This window comes from Diabrotica virgifera, chromosome 1, assembly GCF_917563875.1.
Source record: "Diabrotica virgifera virgifera chromosome 1, PGI_DIABVI_V3a".
NCBI classification, from domain to species: domain Eukaryota; kingdom Metazoa; phylum Arthropoda; class Insecta; order Coleoptera; family Chrysomelidae; genus Diabrotica; species Diabrotica virgifera.
In genome coordinates, this window is record NC_065443.1 from 300,315,047 (window position 1) to 300,336,830 (window position 21,784).

Genomic DNA, 21,784 nt, shown 5'->3' on the forward strand with positions numbered 1-21,784 from the left:
TAAATAAGGCCCTTTTGACATATTGCTGTATTTGATTTTTCTGTGTCATTGTATTCTGTTCATTAAACCCTACCATTTGAGCTGCTGTACGTCACAATTGGACCAATAGGACTAGATATACATAACTAGGGCCCTTTTGACTTGTTGCTGTATTTGATTTTTCTGTGTCATTGTATTTTATTTGTCAAGTCCTATTATTTGAGATGCCGTACGTCACGATTGGTCTTATAGGACCGAAGATACGCGACTAAGGCCCTTTTGACATGAGGTTGTATTTGATTTTTCTCTCATTGTATTCTGTTTGTCAAATCCTATCATTTGAGGTGCTATACATCACGATTGGACCAACAGGACCGAAGATACATAACTAAGGCCCTTTTGACATATTGCTTGTTTGATTTTTCTGTGTCATTGTCTTCTATGATGTCCAAGGCATATCTCTGATATGCCCTATTTTTAAATTGGACTTCGTAAGTCCTAGGTTTTCACCCACAAGCTTTTATTTGACACCTCATTTGTCATTCTACCCGGTATAATGGCGGAGGAGTTATATTGGCGGTCGTACGGACCGACAGAAAGAGTACCCAGCTCAAATATCTCACCTTTAGTACCATCCTTGGATTATAAGCTTTCATTTGACACCTCATTTATTATTATAGCTGGTATAATGATAGAGGAGTTACATTCGCGGTCGGACGGACCCACCAACAGACCGCCTAGGTCAAATATCTCACCTTTAGTACCATCCTTGTATTACCAGCTTACATTTGACACCTTATTTGTCGTTCTACCTGGTATAATGACGGAGAAGTTAAATTCGCGGTCGTACGGACCGACAGAAAGATTGTCTAGGCCAAATATCTCACTTTTAGTACCATCCTTGGATTATAAGCTTTCATTTGACACCTTATTTATCATTCTACTTGGTATAAAGACGCAGAAGTTATAGTCGCGGTCGTACGGACCGGCGGAAAGACAGCTTAGGTCAAATCGCTCACCTGTAGTACCATCATTGGATTATCAGCTTTCATTTGACACCTCATTTGTCATTCTACTTGGTATAAAGACGCAGAAGTTATAGTCGCGGTCGTACGGACCGGCGGAAAGACAGCCTAGGTCAAATCGCTCACCTGTAGTACTATCATTGGATTATCAGCTTTCATTTGACACCTCATTTGTCATTCTACCTGGTATAACGACGGAGGGGTTATATGCGCGGTCGTACGGACCGACGGAAAGACAGCCTGGGTCAAATATCTCACCTTTAGTACCATCCTTGGAATCTAAGCTTTCATTTGACACCTCATTTGTCATTCTACCTGGTATAATGACGGAGAAGTTATATTCGCGGTCGTACGGACCGACAGAAAGATTGCCTAGGCCAAATATCTCACCTTTAGTACCATCCTTGGATTATAAGCTTTCATTTGACACCTCATTTATCATTCTACCTGGTATAATGATTGAGGAGTTATACTCGCGGTCGGACGGACCGACGGACAGACCATGTAGGTCAAATATCTCACCTTTAGTACCATCCTTGGAATATCAGCCTTCATTTGACACCTCATTTCTCATTCTACATGGTATAATGACGGAGGAGTTATATTCCCGTTCGTACGGACCGTCGGAAAGACAGCCTAGGTCAAATATCTCACCTTTATTACCATCCTTGGAATATAAGCTTTCATTTGACACCTCATTTGTCATTCTACCTGGTATAATGATGGAGGAGTTATATTGGCGGTCGGAGGGACCGGCGCACAGATCGCCTAAGTTAAATATCTCACCTTTAGTACCATCCTTGTATTATAAACTTTCTTTTGACACCTCATTTGTCATTCTACCTGGTATAATGACGGAGGAGTTATATTCGCGGTCGGAGGGACCGACGGAAAGACAGCCTAGGTCAAATATCTCACCTTTAGTACCATCCTAGGATTATCAGCTTTCATTTGACACCTCATTTGTCATTCTACCTGGTATAATGACGGATAAGTTATATTCGCGGTCGGAGGGACCGAGTCACAGACCGCCTAAGTCAAATATCTCACCTTTAGTACCATCCTTGTATTATAAGCTTTCTTTTGACACCTCATTTGTCATTCTACCTGGTATAATGACGGAGGAGTTATATTTGCGGTCGGAGGGACCGACGGAAAGACAGCCTAGGTCAAATATCTCACCGTTAGTACCATCCTTGGATTATATGCTTTCATTTGACACCTCATTTGTCATTCTACCTGGTATAATGATGGAGGAGTTATATTCGCGGTCGTAAAGACCGACGGACAGACCGCCAAGGTCAAATATCTCACCTTTAGTACCATCCTTGGATTATCAGCTTTCATTTGATACCTCATTTGTCATTCTAGCTGGTATATTGACGGAGGAGTTGTGGTTACAGACAGACGGACAGACGGACGCGGATAATACAAAGTTTTCACATTTTTTCAAAATTGGGTGAAAACAATAAAACATGATGCCAGACTGATTTCTTTATGAAAATAATATATACATTCTCAAATTGTCTATTTTTCGTTGTGAATAATATTGTATTCAACAGTGATGCCAAATTTCTGATGCCAAAATGATTGATAATGAAAGTGGGATATACGTTTTCATGTATATAACGACAGCGACAAAACGGTAAAACTCTGAACTAAATGTATATAATATTTTCACTGTACGATCATTTTGGACTCAAACATTTTATGGAATAAACTTATATAACTTAGTAAGAGGTAAACAAGGAAAGCTGATATATTAAAGTAACATCAAGGAATCAAATCTCTAACTACCGAGCTGATTAGACTTCTGGTAACAAGTACAGGAATAAAGTTATTAAGATAGTGTAAAGTGGCATCGATATACAGATGCCACTTTGCAAGACGATGCCAAATCGATGGTAAATGCATAATGTATCGATGCCAAATTGATAGTAGGATGTATATATATATATATATATATATATATATATATATATATATATATATATATATATATATATATATATATGAACTCCTTGGCCGCTTCGAAGTTTTGGTCACCGATGATCACATCTGCGTCAACATTTCCAGCTCTTGTGTTTGTGTTAGTTGCCATGAATTTGGTTTTATTTTGATTTATATGTAATAGCATGATAAAATTGATCCAAATAATGGCATAACCCAGACATCCAAAGTGAAAGTTATCCTCCAACACCAAATTGTTCTATATGATCCACATAATGTTCAGAAAAAAGTCACACCATTTTGAGCGTCGGGTTTGAGGGGGGGGGGAATCGGTAAATTCGTAGTTTTTTACGTTTTTCGTCAATGTTTCTAAAACTATACGGTTTAGCATGAACAACCTTCTATACAAAAATGTCATACATTAAATTTGAAATAAAAAAGGTCTTATAATAATCCTTCTAAAATGAACGGTTTCAAAGTTACGGAGGTAGTATAGTGTAATTGGTCCAAAAAAACGCCTAAGTCAGACATCCAAAGTAAAAGTTTTCCTCCAACACCAAATTGTTCTATATGGTCCACATTGTTCAGTAAAAAGTTACATCATTTTGAGCGTCGGTTTGGGGGGCAGATGGGAGAGAAGTCGGTAAATTAGTAGTTTTTCGTTTTTCGTCAATAGTTCTAAAACTATGCTTTAGCGTAAACAATGTTCTACATAAAATTTAAAACAAAAAAGGTTCTATACATAATTGTTATAAAATCAACGGTTCCAGAGTTACGGGGGGTGAAAAGTGGTGGTTTTCGATACTTTTTGTATTATTTGGACAATTGATGATGATTTTGGGTGGTGAGGTTGACGTTTCTTCAAGAGCTTATCACTAACATATCATCGGCCACTGAAATAGCAAATTTTATTTACAAAAAAATTTCTTTCATCAGTAATAAAATTATAAATTGCCTAAGAAATATAAAAAGTATCGAAAACCTCCACTTTTCACCCTCCGTAACTCTGGAACCGTTGATTTTATAACAATTATGTATTGGACCTTTTTTGTTTTAAATTTTATGTAGAAAATTTGCGTATAGAACATAATTTCCGCTAAAGCATAGTTTTAGAAATATTGACGAAAAACGTAAAACAACTACTGATTTACCGACTTCTCCCCCCATCTCACGCTCAAATTGGTGTAATTTTTTACCGAACAATATGTGGACTATATAGAACAATTTTGTGCTGAGGAATACTTTTACTTTGGATGTCTGGGTTAGGCCTTTTTTTTGGACCAATTATAATATACTATCTCCGTAACTTTGGAACCGTTCATTTTAGAAGGATTATGCATAGGGCCTTTTTTATTTAAATTTAATATTTATTAAAATTTATTCAAATTTAATGTAGACTATTTTTGTATAGGTTGTTCATGCTAAACTGCATAGTTTTAGAAATATTGACGAAAAACGTAAAAAACTACGAATTTACCGATTTCTACCCCCCCCCCTCTCCCCCCAAACCCGACGCTCAAAATGGTGTGACTTTTTTCTGAACATTATGTGGACCATATAGAACAATTTGGGGTTGGAGGATAACTTTTACTTTGAATGTCTGGGTTTGGGTCTAGTTATATGATTCAGTCAATTTGTACTCTACGAGCTCCCTAGTGGGAAAGTTTTGGGGTAGTTCTGATTTCTTTCATTATATGTATATGGATTTTGGGCTGCTGAATCCGAATATGAGGTTTGCGGACAAAATTTCTTGCCGAAACATTGAAAAAATCGCGAAAAAATAGAAAAATTTCAGCTTTTTTCCGCTTTTTTGCTCAAATCTCGAAAACTATTAACTTTTAGTAAATGGTCTGTTAACAGAAATTAAAGTACTTAAAATTATCTACAAATATCACTATTTACTTTTTTTTTCAGACGAACCGTTCGGTCTAAAGTGCAAGTTGAAAATTTCCAATTTTTAACGGTCTCGGCAAAACCCACTTTTTACATTCCAAAACTTTAGTTTTTATTAGAATGCTGTCATTTAATAAATTTTTCCTAGTTTTCTGTACAAATAATAAATGTTAGTTCATAACATGAATATGGTATGTCTCTTTTAACAGCTTCCATGAATCCATTCCATCCTAAAATACCGAGTCTCTGCTTTTCCTTTAGAGCCACAGAAGATCAGGCACAGATGGAGTCACAGTTTCAGTTGGTGTGAACATTCCCTTCGGATATTGATTTCTGATAAACCTTGAGTTTTTGTCCTTTCAAAATGTATTAGTTGAACAGCTCTCTGACTTCCATAAACCTCAGGTGCGGGTTTAGTTTTTAGCCGATAATGGATTAGTTAGGAGCTATTGCATATCTTGGTGCAATACAAGAAATGCCACCCATGACGTAAAAAGTGTGGTATCTGTCGATTGTATGTATGTTAACCCTTTCTGTCCCAACGCTGCATATATATGTTTTTGAAAAAGTGGGTCTGTATTCCCAGCCGCCGTATATAGGGGAAAGGCGGGCAAAATGGGGTACTTAAGGAACTTAGGTTTAAATTGGGATTTAAAATAAAATCTGTAACTTTTAAGGGCTTAAAATAAGAGAAATATCATTGTTATAGTAGTAACTATTTATTAATATAATTTGAATTTAAAAAAAGTCAAAGTTTTTTTATTATATGAAAAAACAGAAACAAATGTAAATTGCCCCATTATGCCCGTCGTATAGGGTAAAATGGGGTACCAAATTGAAACCAAGAAAAGCCTATTAACAAAATTCGCATACAAGTACTACTTCATCATCCTCATCTTCTACACCTGCACATGAATTTTTAGTCCATTTAAGCAACTGGATCAGCTTATCCATCCTTCTGTGGAACTTGAATAAAAGTCTTTCCGCAGAACCAGTCAGTGTCACTATCTTCGTCTTCTGTTAAACAGTGGCGTGCTGGCCATATAAATGAATCGGTGCAATCACCGAGAGGCTGCGGCCTCTTGAGGCCGGTCAAATAAGATTTTTTCCCAAAAAATTTTAGATGTAACAAACATTTTTTTTTTAATTCTTAATCGAATGATATTCAGAAAATATTTCAAAAACCTTTTGTTTTCTGAATGTCACTGATATGTTTAGAAACAAGGAACATAACGGTTTTATTCTTTAACATGTGTTTTAACTGAAACAAAAGTTTGAGACACCCTGTAGGAAGGAAAACGTACAAAGGTGGGTATACATCGAAGTTATGTTGTAGTCCCATATTTTGTGAACATTTTATTTTTTTAGTTTCTCTGATATCTTTAATAAAGAAACGAGACGGTTTTACTCTTTGATATGTGTTTTAACTGATGACATGCGATACGTGAGGAGGTTATGTCTTATCATACACTAAGATGAAATTATTTTCTATATATTGTGCGAAAGGAACAAAGTGTTCAAATAAAGAAAATATGTATAATGTACCTCTCGCTATTTAAAGAGCCTCCACGTAGACACCAAATCCGTACTCACTCTCAAGGAAAGTCCACCCCAAAACATCACAGAGCCTCTATTAAACAATCTCGTCTCTTTTATGTTGCGCTGTGCATACCGCTCACTTGGTCGACAAATATATCTTAAGGTTTCGACCAGAATTGTTAACGTTATATGCCTCTCTGTTTTTAAAGGTTTGTTAGCTCTTATTTTTTATTGTTAATTTAGTCCTGTTTCAGATAAAACATGTCATGCTAAAGAATTAAACCGTCCATTTTCTATGCTTCTAAAGATATCAGGGACATTAAAAAAACAAAATGTTCACAAAACATAAGACTACAATATACGATTTCGATGTATATCAACACTTATACCTTGTCTTCCCTACAGGGTGTCTCAAACTTAACATCAGAAAAACATATCTTTTCTTCTACCCGGTATAAGTTAAAAAAAGAAGTTTGAGTAAACATTTGCCCAACTGGGTAAATAACAAAGAAAAATCTAAAATAGTAAAAAAATAGCGGAGTCCGTTAATCTGTTCACGAAAAAATCAACTATGAAAATGAACATAATTTTAGGTAATGCATAACTTTTGAAACTACATATGTATATTTTATTATGTGATATGTGATGATAGGTGTAATATTTATTATTTGTAAGACTGCTTATTCCTAAATAAAAAATATAGCAAATTTTAAAAAAGTTCATTGAATTCAAAGTCTTATGTTTGATTTAAAAATAATTTATATTTTTGTATTTTTGTTTTATAAATAACGAATAAAAAATCCTGATAATAGAATGTAAAATGAGGATGGGAGGCCGCTTTTCTATAAAATCACCGAGCCGCTCGAAAAGTTCCAGCACGCCACTGTTGTTAAACCGTTAAAAATTGGCAATTTTCAACTTGTACTTTAGACCGAACGGTTCGTCTGAAAAAAAAAATAGTGATATTTGTAGATAATTTTAAGTACTTTAAGTTTTGTTAACAGACCATTTACTAAAAGTTAATAGTTTTCGAGATTTGAGCAAAAAAGCGGAAAAAAGCTGAAATTTTTCGCTTTTTTCGCGATTTTTTTAATGTTTCGGCAAGAAATTTTGTCCGCAAACCTCATATTCGGATTCAGCAGCCCAAAATCCATGTATAATAAAAGAAATCAGAACTACCCCAAAACTTTCCTAGTCAAAACACAATTTTATTGAATCAATACCATACTATAACCCCATTCGTTCTGCTGCTGTTACTAGCTCGGTTAGGATTTCCGCAGTTCTCGCTCTGGTTCTTGTTATAATGTCCACGGAAGGGTTCACACTGGAGAAAAACCTTACAAGTGTGAAATTTGTTCAAAGTTATTTACTAGAGCAAGTTAGCTTAAAGAACATTTGAGAACACACAGTGGAGATAATCCCGAGTGTGAAATTTGTTTAAAACAATTTACTAAAAAAAGTGATTTGAAAGCACACTTGAGAGTGCACACTGAAGAGACGCCTTACAAGTGTGAAATTTGTTCTAAGCAGTTTTCTCATGTAGGTAATATGAAACAATGAGATTGCATACTGGGGAAAAGCCTTACAAGTGTGAAATTTGTTTTAAGCAGTTTTCTCGAGTAGATAATATATGGGGATACACCGACAAAAAATTAAATTGTCTGCGTAAAAATGGAAGCAAACCATTAAAGTTAGTTTTTGTTCTCTTTTCAAATGTGCTACCGGATTTTGAAAATTTCAATATACAGGGTGTTGTTTCCATGTTACAACAACTTTATATATTTTTTTATTAATCCGGATCTGGATTTTTCTTGTGATTAATAAGTGGGCCGTTCTAATGTAGTAAATATTATTATAAAATATAATTTTTTTAAAATGAGTATTTATTCATTAATTTTAATAATTTATCATTTAAAAGTGCTTTAAAAATCTCCTTTTTAATTTCTAAGTTCCTGAACATTTCAATATATTATGGTTCTAACTAGGAGAACCACTAAATTTAGTTTTTGTGCTCTTTTTAAATATGAAAAACGGATTTTGAAAATTTCAATATACAGGGTGTTGGTTCAAGCTCACAATGAATTTATAGTTTTTTTAGTCCGGACCTGGATTTTTCTTTTGATCAGTAGTTGGATGATTTGGGTTCTAAATGAGAAATATGTGTACCAAATACCAAAAAAATATACAAGGGTGTTTTAAAGTGAAGGGTTCAGAAAAAAATGGGCAAAATCGATACAACACTCTGTAACTCGGTTATAAAAATCGGTGAGGCAATAAATTTAGTACATATATCATCTCGGGGCTACCCTGTTGTGATAGTCCTACAGCTCTCTTAAATGTTCTGTGCGCTCTTGTGTTTTTATGCTAATATTCAAACTTTGTGTTAAGTATTTAGACTAGGAGATAAAATTTTTTATAGATTTTACTTATTAAGTGTTAGCTTGCCAATGTATTTCAATGATGCATTTTAACAGACTTTGACTTATGTAAATACTTTGTATATTGACATCAATAAACTGAATTGAATTGAATTGAAAAGAACCGCCTCAGAGACCTCTATTTACCATTTAAGTATTTCCGTTTCCCAGTGAAACACCCTGTATTATATTTCCTTGTTTTACTGTTCCAGTAAAATGTTTATAGTCGGTTTGTATTTCAGATTGTTCCCAGGAGGACAACGAAATGAAAATTATGGAAATCTTACATTCGCCTCATAAAGGACAACACCAGGTTGAAGGAAAAATGTTAAGAAAATATATGAAAATTGGGACTGGAGACAGACCTTACAAATGTGAAATTTGTTTCAAACAATTTACTAAAGTGCCTCTTTTAAAAGTGCATTTGCGAACACACAGTGGAGAAAAACATTATAAGTGTGAAATTTGTCTAAAGCGATTTGCTAGAAAAGATATTTTGAACAGACACTTGAGAGTGCACACTGGAGAAAAACCTCATAAGTGTGAAATTTGTTTTAAGCAATTTACCGAAAAAGGTAGTTTAAAAACACATTTGAGAGTGCACACTGGAGAAATGCCTTATAAGTGTGAAATTTGTTTAAAGCGAGTTGCTGGAAAAGCTATTTTGAACAGACACTTGAGAGTGCACACTGGAGAAAAACCTCATAAGTGTGAAATTTGTTTTAAGCAGTTTTTTACAGCATCTCATTTGAAAGGTCATTTGACAGTGCATACTGGGGAAACACCTTATACGTGTGAAATTTGTTTTAAGCAGTTTTCTCACAAAAGTAGTTTGAAAACACATTTGAGATTGCACACTGGGGAGAAATCTTTCAAGTGTGACATTTGTTTTAAGCAGTTTAGTAGGGCAGATAACTTGACAGTACATTTGAGAGTGCACACTGGAGAAAAACCTCATAAGTGTGAAATTTGTTTTAAGCACTTTACTGCAGAAACTTACTTGAAAACACATTTGAGAGTGCATACTGGGGAAACACCTTATAAGTGTGAAATTTGTTGTAAGTCGTTTAGTGCATCACATCATTTGAAAGATCATGTAAGAACCCATACTGGAGAAAAACCTTACAAGTGTGAAATTTGTTTAAAGTTATTTACTAGAGCAAGTTATTTTAAAGCACATTTGCGAACACACAGTGGAGGTAATCCCGAGTGTGAAATTTGTTTAAAACAATTTACTTCAAAAAGTGATTTGAAAACACATTTGAGAGTGCACACTGGAGAAACGCCTTACAAGTGTGAAATTTGTTTTAAGCAGTTTAACCAAGCAAGTAATTTGAAAAAACATTTGAGGGTGCACACTGGTGAATAACCTTACAAGTTTTAAATTTGTTTCAAGCAGTTTTCTCGAGTAGGTAATATGAAACGACATATGGAGATAAGCCGAAGAAAAACCGATCAAGTGTGACTCCCTTCCCCTCACACCGTTTTGTGGCACTTTTAGCCCAGTAAATGACCGTTTTGGAATGTAATTTTCAAGGGAAATTCCGAATTACATGAAAATTTGGATTTAGGTTCTACTGATCGTCCACTTCTCGGGGGTGAAAAAACAAACTTTTAAAATAAGTGCGAAAATAAATAAATTGAATAATTCTAAGCAACTTTTGTCATATACAGTTTTTTAACTTCATATACATAGTTAGAAAGTGAATACTTTTCGAGTTATTTAGAGAATATATATTCAGTTAGTCCAGAAAGCCACTGCGCATCCGCTAGGAAAAATATTCTAATTCGGATTTTTTGCACAATCTTACTCAAAAAGGACTCCTTTTAACAAATTTGCATGTTGCCAGGACCAAAAGGTGGTCAAAAATTTTTTAAACGTTTTTTTTTTTGTTTTTTTTCCTAAAATTATTTTTTTTGCATGGAAAAAGTTTTTTTTTGGTTTTTTGGATCATTCCAAACAGAAAAGGTCTTTAGTGACTTTTCTCTAAAAATGACAGTTTTTGACATATAAGCGATTAAAAATTGAAAAATTGCGAAATCGGCCATTTTTAACCCTCAAAAACTATGTGAAAAACTGGAAATTTAAATGTTGTCAAAGTAGGTAGATACTCTTTAAACATCGATTGATGAAATCCCAAAGAGTTTTTTGCAATACAATATTCAAAACTCCTTTGTTTTTTAATTTCTAATCAAGCGTGCGCGACACTATTTTCCATCGACAGTATGGTTCAAATGAAAGGAATAAATTCGTTATTTCGTAAACTGGCGAATTTAAGGAAAAATCCCGAAACAGGTCGATTTTTATTTTTAAGTTGTGATATTGTGGCATATATGGTATACTAATGACGTCATCCATCTGGGCGTGATGACGTAATCGATGATTTTTTAAATAAGAATAGGGGTCGTGTGCTAGCTCATTTGAATGGGTCTTCAATTTTCTATTCAGTAATATAAACGTTTATATAATTATTTATACAGGGTGTCCTTCTACTTCTTTTTTTGTCAAATAATTTAATTTAATAAAAATTTTTTGGATACCCTGTATAAATAATTATATAAATGTTTACACTACTGAATAGAGAATTGAAGAACCTTTCAGATGAGCTACCACACGACCCCTATTCTCATTTAAAAAAATCATCGATTACGTCATCACGCCCAGACGGATGACGTCACTAGTATACCATATATGCCACAATATCATAACTTAAAAATAAAAAATCGACCTGTTTCGGGTTTTTTCCTTAAAGTCGCCGGTTTACGAAATAACGAATTTATTCCTTTCATTTGCACCATACTGTATACACATGTAACGGTGTCGCGCACGCGTGATTAGAAATTAAAAAACAAAGGAGTTTTGAATATTGTATTGCAAAAAACTCTTCGGGATTTTATCAATCGATGTTTAAAGAGTATCTACCTACTTTGACAACATTTAAATTTCCAGTTTTTCACATAGTTTTTGAGGGTTAAAAATGGCTGATTTCGCAATTTTTCAATTTTTAATCGCTTATATGTCAAAACCTATCATTTTTAGAGAAAAGTCACTAAAGACCTTCTCTGTTTGGAATGATCCAAAAAACCTAAAAAAACTTTCTTCCGTGCAAAAAAATAATTTTAGGAAAAAAACAAAAAAAAAACGTTTAAAAAATTTTTGACCACCTTTTGGTCCTGGCAACATGCAAATTTGTTAAAAGGAGTCCTTTTTGAGTAAGATTGTGCAAAAAATCCGAATTAGAATATTTTTCCTAGCGGATGCGCAGTGGCTTTCTGGACTAAGTAGGTTTTGCTTTTATTAATATGCTAGTCTCATTTTGTTTTTTGCAAGGGCGGATCCAGGACCGATTTTCGGTGGGGGCCATGTGTTTGGGGGGGGGGGGGGGGATTTTTTTAAATTAGGGCTAAAATGGTGAGTTTTAAGGCACTTTTAACACACTTGAGCGCCATAAAGACATTCAAAACTTATCGTTATTAAAGTACGTATTATTAAAGTCAGTATCGATTCCTACACATTTCTTCGGATCCAAGTGCAGTTCTTTCAGCAAGTTTAATACTATTTTTTCCAAGTCTTCTCCTGTTAGACGTTGTTCTTCCCCTCTTTCTTGATTTTCACTAAACATCTCATAAGCGTCAATGAACTTGACAAAGTCTTCACGAATATTGTTATTGTGTATGTATCTCAAATTTAGAGAAAGCTGTGCCACGTGGGATACGTCGGTCGTTTCGTCAAATATGACAGAGTAATAATTTGAACTTTCAACCTAATTCATTTTGTTCAATTGTTTCTTCACTACAATATGTGTATGTTGTTCGGGAAGATTTTGTGGATAGGTGTTGCTTAAAAGTCTCATCTTCCGATGCGATTTTAATCCTTAACAATTCCCTGAAATTGCTCTCATTGATAGGTCCAGGACCAGAAGGGTATTATCACGATGGCCTCAGAGGAATACTTTGTCTACCTAAGAACACTATAGGTTCTAATATTGGTCGTAGTCTTTCTCTATTTTCTTGTATCTGTTTAGACCCATGAGTCCTCTGAGTCTATCTGGTTAATTACTGACTTTTGCGGGTTGCGATAACTTTGTATAAAATCCAGCCCAACCTGAACGCACTCCTTGTGGTAGGTATGATGTTTTTTCATAAGTTTGTATGGCTCCATCTGTGCCCACGAGTTTGGCGAAAGATGTTTAAGGTTTCATGACAAGGCTTTGGGCAGTCATCCCTTTATTGTGACCACATTTTTCATTCTTCTTCTACTCTTTTTGTGTATAGAATGTGGAAATTGATATCATTTTGATGGCTGCCAAAGTCGTTCTAACAATTGGCACTTTGTAAAATTATCAACATTTTATTTTACAAAACATCATATGTCATTATTGAAGCCTTCGTTACTCCCTTTATTCAATTCTAGTCCAGAAGGCATATATATTTATCCCTTATTTTGTAAGTACATAATATTATGTGTTTGAAACTAAAAACATTTGAACTGCAAATATTTAAATTTATATTTTTTTAAATTCTCGGAGGGGGCCATGGCCCCCTCTCTGGATCGGCCCTTGGTTTTTTGTAAGACAAAACTTGGTTTGCATAAACTCATGATTAGTGACTTGTTGAAGCCCTTTCAACTTTAACCCTTTAAAAAATAAGCACTTTGAACCAGAGAAACTTACAGATCATTTAAAAAATAAATAAGTAAAGTAAATTGTTTGTAAATCGGTAAAGATTAATATTTGGAATGGTAAATAGGGGGATATTTTCACCATTTTTTTTACCAAAACTTTATTTTGGGCGTAACTCGCTTAGTTTTGATGCTAAAAACTTTATAAAAAATAAACTGATATGTGTTTTTTTATTGTGTTTTCAGTTTCAATATCATAATTTGTAAATGTTGTTATGTTTAATCTAACTAATTTCTAGGCTAATTTCTCTAGGTCAAATTCGCTTATACGTTGAATGTGTGCGCTCTACCTAGATGTATTTATTATTATGTAAGCTAATAAGCAATCGTATTAAACAATAATTAATCTATTTTTATTAAAAAAGATTTTAGGGGTTTCTGAATACTTAATTAAATCTCGTTACAATAATTGTATTTATTTATTATATTATATTTCCTTCTTCAAGTGCCCTGTCCGTTGCGAACGTTGGTTATTAATACGGCAATTCTGATCTTGCTTACGGCACTTCTGAATAGTTCGACGGATGCATGTGAGCCCGAACCACTTCCGCATATTTTGGAGCCACAAGTGTTTTCTCATGCCTGGCCCTCGCTTACTGTCTATTTTCCCCTGGATGTTTCCATAATAGTTTCCAATTTTTAACATTTTTTGGGTATAGGTTTTCTGATCAATGAAAAATAAAACGACTATTTTCGACATTTCGCCGCTACATAAAGTGTGTATATTCATATTAATATAGGAATATAATATTGTTTTTTCAATTAATAAGCATGTAAATGAATTCTATTTTATACATATTTCGATGGTCGGATTTATTACTGGAATATTTCGAAAATCGTGTATTTTGAACAAAGTAAGTAGAATGGTTAAATATTAAAAACACTTTACGAATTACTTAACTAACGTTTACAATAATTAGAGGTTACAAAATATCTTCAAACTTTCATTTGCATTTTCCAACATTAGCTTACTTTACAATGTTCCAATAATCAGAGGTGTAACCCGGATGATCCTAAGGGGGGTTACAACAACTTGATGGTCTCTGGGGATATGGAATAGTAATGGTGTTAAGCGTATAGAGCTCAAAGTACATTCATATAAGGGGGTTATAACCACCAAATCCTCCCCTGGGTACGCCTATGCCAATAATGAATCCGGCCTATAATTTATAATGAAGATTTATTGCACATTTATTGAATACCTATTTTTATACATTACTTATTAAAATTTATTTCTTAGAGTTAACAAACTTTGATATTTTTTTGTCGAGTTTTCTTTGATAGTTACTCAAACTAATCTTTCTGTTCATTTCTCTTAATCTTATATATATATATATATATATATATATATACGTCTTCATATCAAGGCGAGATCCGACTAAATCGAGGACAACCCGAGATCCACCAATAGGAAATTAATTATTGGAGTATATTGTTCATAAGTATCTTTATAATTAACATATTAATCATGGCACACTTAGAGGGGAAAAGATTTTTGTACTTAAATTTTTCTGATAAATTTACAGCGAAACGAGATCCGTCGCTGAAAAGTAAAGGGGAGGACTTATATACGAAATTTTAGATATTTACCGATCAACGCGAGATCACACACTGATGCCAGCTCTAAAGAGTATTAGTCGAGCGGTTGGAGCTCGTGTTGTATTGTATATTTCCCACGATATAAAGATATATAATGGGCGTAACTTTTAAGTATCGCTTCTTTTGTGTCTTTAAAGTCTACGATTGACCTTTCAGAAAGTCCCTTAGTTTTATTACATACATAAGGGTGTGAAAAAAGAAAAAGAATACTTGACAAATAATAACCATTTAATAATGATAATTATTTGCAATACAATATTTTAAAACTATACATTAATATTCTTAAAAAACACTTACTATGAAACCAAAATGTAATTATTATATTCTTAAATAATACAAATTGTTACAAAATAATTATTTAAATGATTGCTTGTTTTAAAAATACATTACGAGAAAGTAAAATTTTTTATAAATATTATTAAAGTTTAAAAAATAAAATAACTCAATATGTAATTATTATTTGATAGTTAAAAAATGATTTTAAGTAAAATGATTTAAAAGATAAAAAGAAACACACATAATTTTCAGGGTCAACTCCTAATTGCATGAAAATTTGAATTTAGATTCTACCCATCCCCCACTTCAAAGTTGAATTTGTGCCGTTGATTGCTTTTACTTGGAGGGTGAAAAAATATACGTTTAAAATAAGTCCGGAAACAGATCTGACTAAGTTTAAGCAACTTTTGTTCTATAGAGTTTTTTTAACTTAGGTACTAGGTTAATTTAGTAGTAGGTACTAGAGTCACTTGCGACTAAAAATATTTACTTTTCAACAAAAAAAAAACACGTTTTTCGGCGGTTTTTCGCAAATACTCAAAAAGTAAGTATTATATCGAAAAAATATTCTTGGAAAAAATGTAGCATATAAAAATAACGAAAAAATGGTATATTCTTAGTCTATAGAACCAGTAAAAGTAAATTTGTAGCTCATAAAAAAGACGATCTTATCCTTCACATTCCAAATCAAATATTTTAACGTGATACATAGTACCAAAAAATGAAGCTCTTTTCGGGGAAAACCCATTACAATTTTTTTAAAGTGTTAACAAAAAGCTTTATTTTATTTTATAAAAGTTATATACGGGTAGGAGAGACAACGGAACGAATTTTCGAACGTTTAAACAGACGACATCCCAGATTTACCAATTTCTGGACAATTGATCCAAAGGCTGGATTCTAACAACGAAACAGTTGTGGATTTTCAAGTTTTCAATGAGAGTTAGAATGAAAAAACATTAGTGACCTCGAGTATGATGGTTTGGATAATTTGGCTGGTTATATCTGCCATAAATTGAAGGACTCCAGTATTCAATCCGAAGATGTTTCAACGTACACGTGGGTTGATCATTTGAGTAAGTGTGGTTTATGTAAACCATCAGACACTCTCTTGTCATATATTAAGTAACTGGAGACAATTTTTCCTTCCACATGAATGGTGATTCCATTTTGGTAACTAAAAATTATTTAGAAAACCTTATGTCCAAAAGTGTAACTGTAGACTGTTCTAACAAAGCGAACAAGTTATTTTTTAGGTCTCGGATGTACTTCCGAATTAAAGAATTAAACAAGTCTCTTAACAACCTGACATTGCGTAAAAGAAAAATTATGAAAACTGCTACATAGTTGCTGTATGTACGTCTATTTCACATGCACAAAATTTAAATAAAGTGCATGGCATGAAAACTGTAAAACTTATTTTTGTCTTTTCCACGCCTCTTACTTAAATCTGATGAAATACATTATTTAAAAAGTAAAAAATTTTGTTTTTTTATCAATCCATTAAATTTATGGTTTTATTTTTGGGCTTTTCTTCCCCTTGGTAAAAATTATATTTACTAATGTGTAGGCCACTAATCAATTTTTGCCAACTAACGAAATATAATAATTTTAGTAGATATCGATTATATGAATATTTTTATTTTCCGGATACCAATATAATCAAGAAACTGGGAACTTTACAAATAACTGAAAATCAATTTAAATAAAAGTAAATAGTTTAATAATTTTCCTCTAAACTATAAAAATCACTTAGTTTCTTTTAGTCATAATTCATTCATTTGTGCTATTCTCAAATTTCATTCGCGTTCGTATTACGAACGCATAGACGGGACTATGCTTTACTCTGTTGTTAACGTCATGCGCCAATCGGACGAGCTTACGTAACTAGAATATCAGGGTGTGCATATTTCCGGGTCCCGGTGAATTCGTATCTATTTTAATCCCCATCCTAATTACAGACCAACTGGCAACTCTGGTGAGCAGGTAATTTTTAAATAACGCATTAACCACCGGTGAATTGGTAACTTTCATTTTTTAAGTATTGTTGATAATCTAATATCGGTATTCCAGGTATTTAGCGCTGCACTCCTAGAAAATGGAAAAAATGTCACAGGAAGTGAAACCGATGATGAAACGAAACGCAAAAGAGAAAACTTGGATGATTGTTTTAATAGAAGTAAAATTAAAAAACGGTCACCAAGCAAAGCAGGCAACGAAAACAAGGAAGACATGGAAAATGTTATGATTACAATAATGAAAGAGCTAATGAATAAAAACGATGAAATGCTTCAGGAAATAAAACCAATAAGGAAAGAATAACAACAAACCAATAAAGAGTTAATGGGTGTAAAAGCAGAGAAACAAAAACTAAAAAAAAAAGAAGTAAAACAGCTACATGAATGAATGGAGCAACTGGAGAAATTTAGCAAAAAGAAAAGCTTGATCGTAACTGGGTTGAAAGTAGAAACAAATGATTATAAGAAATTAAAAGAAGAAATGAAAAATTTCAGAGCCCAAGAGTTGCAAATACAAATAAAACTAAGAAGTGCAAAAAAATAGGAGAAAGAGTATGCGCAATAGAAACAGAAGCTCTCACGGATAAAATGGAAATCCTAAACAAGAAACGTAAACTAAAACAGCATAAAGATCGTATCTATATAAACAACGATTGGACATCGAAAGAAAAAGAAATACAGAAGGAAATAACTAAAATAGCAAAGGACGAAAGAAGCAAAGGTAAGCAAACGAAAATCGGCTACAAGAAATTAATAGTGAATGGCAAAATCTAGATATGGGACGAAGAGAGAGAACAGCTGATAGAAAATTCAAAAAACTAATAAACGAAGAACAGCGGCTGAAATATGATATTGACATGGCAAAAAAAGACTCGGAAATGCAAACGGTTAACGAAAACAAAATAACGCACACAAAATAAAGAAAGAATCTCAATAAGAAGAAAAGAACAAAACCCATTAGAATGGGCTCTTGGAATATTAGAACCATGCTGGCAGCAGGTAAGATGCAAGAAATAGCTCTTGAAATGAAAAAATACCAACTAGAAATCCTAGCCGTACAGGAAATACGATGGAAGAAAGAAGGAAAAATTGAGAAGAAAAACTTTAGCATGTATTATTCGGGAGAAAACAAACAGGGAACGAATGGTACGGCATTTATGGTGAACAAAAAAATGAGGGAAAAACTGATACAATTCAAAGCAGTTAATGAAAGGATATTTTACATAAGAAAATAAACAAGCCCACATCTCGATAGTCAATTGCTATGCACCCACCGAAGAAGCAAACCAAGAAGATAAAACAGAATTCTAAGACATCCTGGAAGAAACCTGTGAAAATATTCCGAGGAATGACATACTAATAAAATTGGGTGATTTCAATGCAAAGATCGGAAAGGAGGACTATAATCGTAATGTAGCTGGCAAAGAAAGTATTCATGAAACTACGAATGATAATGGAGGAGAAATCTGCAACCTAGCAGCAGCAACAAATACATATATAGTTAGTACTGGGCATAAACATAAAAAAGAAAACAAAATAACATGGATGATACCAGGAAGAATGGATGGAAACCAAATACTCTAATTTCGAAAAAGTGGACACAAATAGTACAAGACGTAAGGTCATATAGAGGGGCAAATGGAGGCACTGACCACATATTGTTGATAGCAAAACTTAAGATGAAAATAATCAAAGCAAATAATCATAAGGAAGGAAAAAGGAGGAAATGGGATATAGCCAATCTGAAAACGCAAGAAACAAAGCAACAATATACAGAACAACTGGAACAGAAATTGGGTCAGTACGAGCACATAGAAATAGAAGGAGAATGGAAAAACATAAAGAACAGCATAATAGAGACAGCAGAACAAATAATAGGATTCCAAAAAAACAAAGAATCGAAAGAATGGTTTGATGAGGAATGTCACCAAAAAAGTCAACTGAAGCACCTCGCAAGAAACAAATGGCTACAAAGTGCCGAACAGGAACAACTGGACCAATATAGAAAAGAAAAACAAGAAGCATTGAAACTCTATAGAAGAAAGAAGAGCACATGGATCTCTGAACAAATGCAAGAATTAGAAACGAATAATAAAGACAACAAGAAATTGTTCGAATAGATAAAACAACAACACAGTACCAAAAAATCTGTCACAAAAATAAACAAAAAAGATTGGGAAAAACATTTCACGGACCTATACAAAAACGACAATAAGGCATATTCAGAGGATGAGGATATAAGAGATAACAGAGATGAAGAGGAAGTCGCACCTACTTATTAGGAATTCATGGAGGTATTAAAAACAACTAAAACTAAACAAAACGCCAGGGCCAGATGAAATCAACAACGAACTGATCATCAACGGCGGAGAGGAGCTCACGAAGCGAATGCACAAGTTAATGGTTACAATTTGGAAGGACGAAAGCATGCCAATAGAATGGAAAAACGGACACATCGCACCAATCTTTAAGAAAGGAGATCCAACTAAGTGCTGCAAATACAGACCAATTATGCTACTAAATACAACGTATAAGAAATTGACCACAATTATAAGAAACCGACTAAATCAATACACAGAAAAAATTATAGGACCATATCAACAGGGTTTTAGAACAATAGATCAAAGGAAGATCAACAATAGATGCAATACACGTACTGGCACAAACAATTGAAAAAAGCTATGAACATGACATAGAATTACACATACTATTCATCGACTTCCAACAGGCCTTCAACAGCATATACAGACAACAATTATTAAAAGAAATGAAAAAAATGGAGATACCGGCAAAATTAATAAGACTAACTAGAATGACAATAAAAGACTCAACAGCAAAAGTTAAAACAAATGAGGGCGATACAAATGACATCAAATTAGAACTTGAAGTAAGACAAGGAGACAGTCTGTCAACGACAAACGACACTATTTAATATCGCTCTAGAAGGAGTAATTAGGGACACAGGGATGAAAAAGACAATTATTCAAAGCTCAACACAGATCATAGGATATGAAGATGAACTGGGACTGGTAGCACGAGATAAAAAAAGACTAGAAGAGGCACTTTTAACCCTGGTAAGAGAAGCAAAGACGAGAGGACTAATAACCAATCAGAATAAAACAAAAAATCTTATAAGCACACGAGACAATGTAAACAGAATAGCAGAAATAAAGATAGGTGAAAATACATTCCAGAGAGTAGATTGCTTCAAATACCTGGGGGTGATGGTGGACGGCAAAAACGGAAGGAGTATAGAGATAAACGACAGAATTAAAGCAGGTAATAGAGTATATTGGAAATATCACCAACTACTCAAGGACAAAAACCTGAGCAAAAAAAACAAAATCAAAAATATACACAGCAGCAATCAGATCAGTGATAGCCTATGGAGCAGAAGTAATGTGCCTTACGAAAAAAGACGAAGAAAAGTTAAAAATAATTGAAAGAAAAATTATAAGGATACATGGCCCAGTAAAGACAGAAACAGGGGAATATTGAAAGCTGATGAACCATGAAATAATAAATATAAATAAAGGAGAAGATATAGTAAAATTCATTAAAGCACAAAGCCTCAGATGGTTTGGGCACACACAAAGAAGAGGGGTAGAAGAACTGATCAGGAAGATAATGAACTGGAAACCAGTAAAAAATAGACCAAGAGGAAGACCAAAAATTAGATGGGAAGATCAACTGCTAGACGATATATCAAAGATGGAAATTGCAAACTGGAGAGAAAAGATTCAGGACCGGAGAGAGTGGAAGAAGATAGTAGAGAGGGCAAAAAAACATCACAACCTATGAACTAGGACCTAAAGGAAAAGCGGACTAATTTACCGCGTGAAATGGATTAAAAGAGCTCATATTTGATCGAACTATACTCTAACAAGAGTGAACGGTCCATATAATAATTCCAGGTATGTACCTGTATAAATTACCCTCCTTGAAGTTGGTGTAAAAGGTATTCACCATTTATGTATTGTCTTTTGGAAGGATTACTAGAGAAAATCCAAATACATTTTGAAAAAATGGCTGAAATCGCTGAAATTCTTGTAACAGATTCCGTAATGAGTGTACATGGGTGGTAAATGATTTTAAATTTCACTTAAAGAAAGTGCTAAAAAGTCTAAAACATTTATGGTACTGTTCTGCATTTGGTTTCCAGGCAACCTGTTATACCGACGGTTAGTTTTTTTAATATTTTGAGTAGTAACTATGTTGGTTATCAACAATTTGATGTCAAAAATGCACATTTTGCCATTTTTTGTCTACCAGTAAGAAGAAAAACATTCAAAACAAAATTTAAGATAACCGCATTATAGAGCATGTAAAACAATTTAAACAAGGTTTTATAAATTTCGCTATACTTAATTGTTGCTTATAAAACTATAAATTAAGTCAGTTTAACGT

General features: G+C 33.6%; 1 protein-coding gene across 2 annotated transcripts in view; it reads left to right on the forward strand.

Annotated features, from left to right (window-relative positions):
- The window catches only part of LOC126885675 (zinc finger protein 664-like), a 66,122-nt gene that overhangs the window by 38,880 nt on the left and 5,458 nt on the right, over positions 1-21,784 (forward strand). Inside the window, exon 2 of one of the 2 annotated variants that reach the window (XM_050652390.1) lies at positions 9,046-10,857. The exons of the other annotated variant lie outside the window; for it this stretch is intronic. Coding sequence (XP_050508347.1) covers positions 9,046-10,172 — 1,127 coding nt within the window. The 3' untranslated portion in view covers positions 10,173-10,857. Of the gene's footprint in view, positions 1-9,045; positions 10,858-21,784 lie in introns of those variants that run through there. 2 annotated transcript variants of the gene reach the window in all.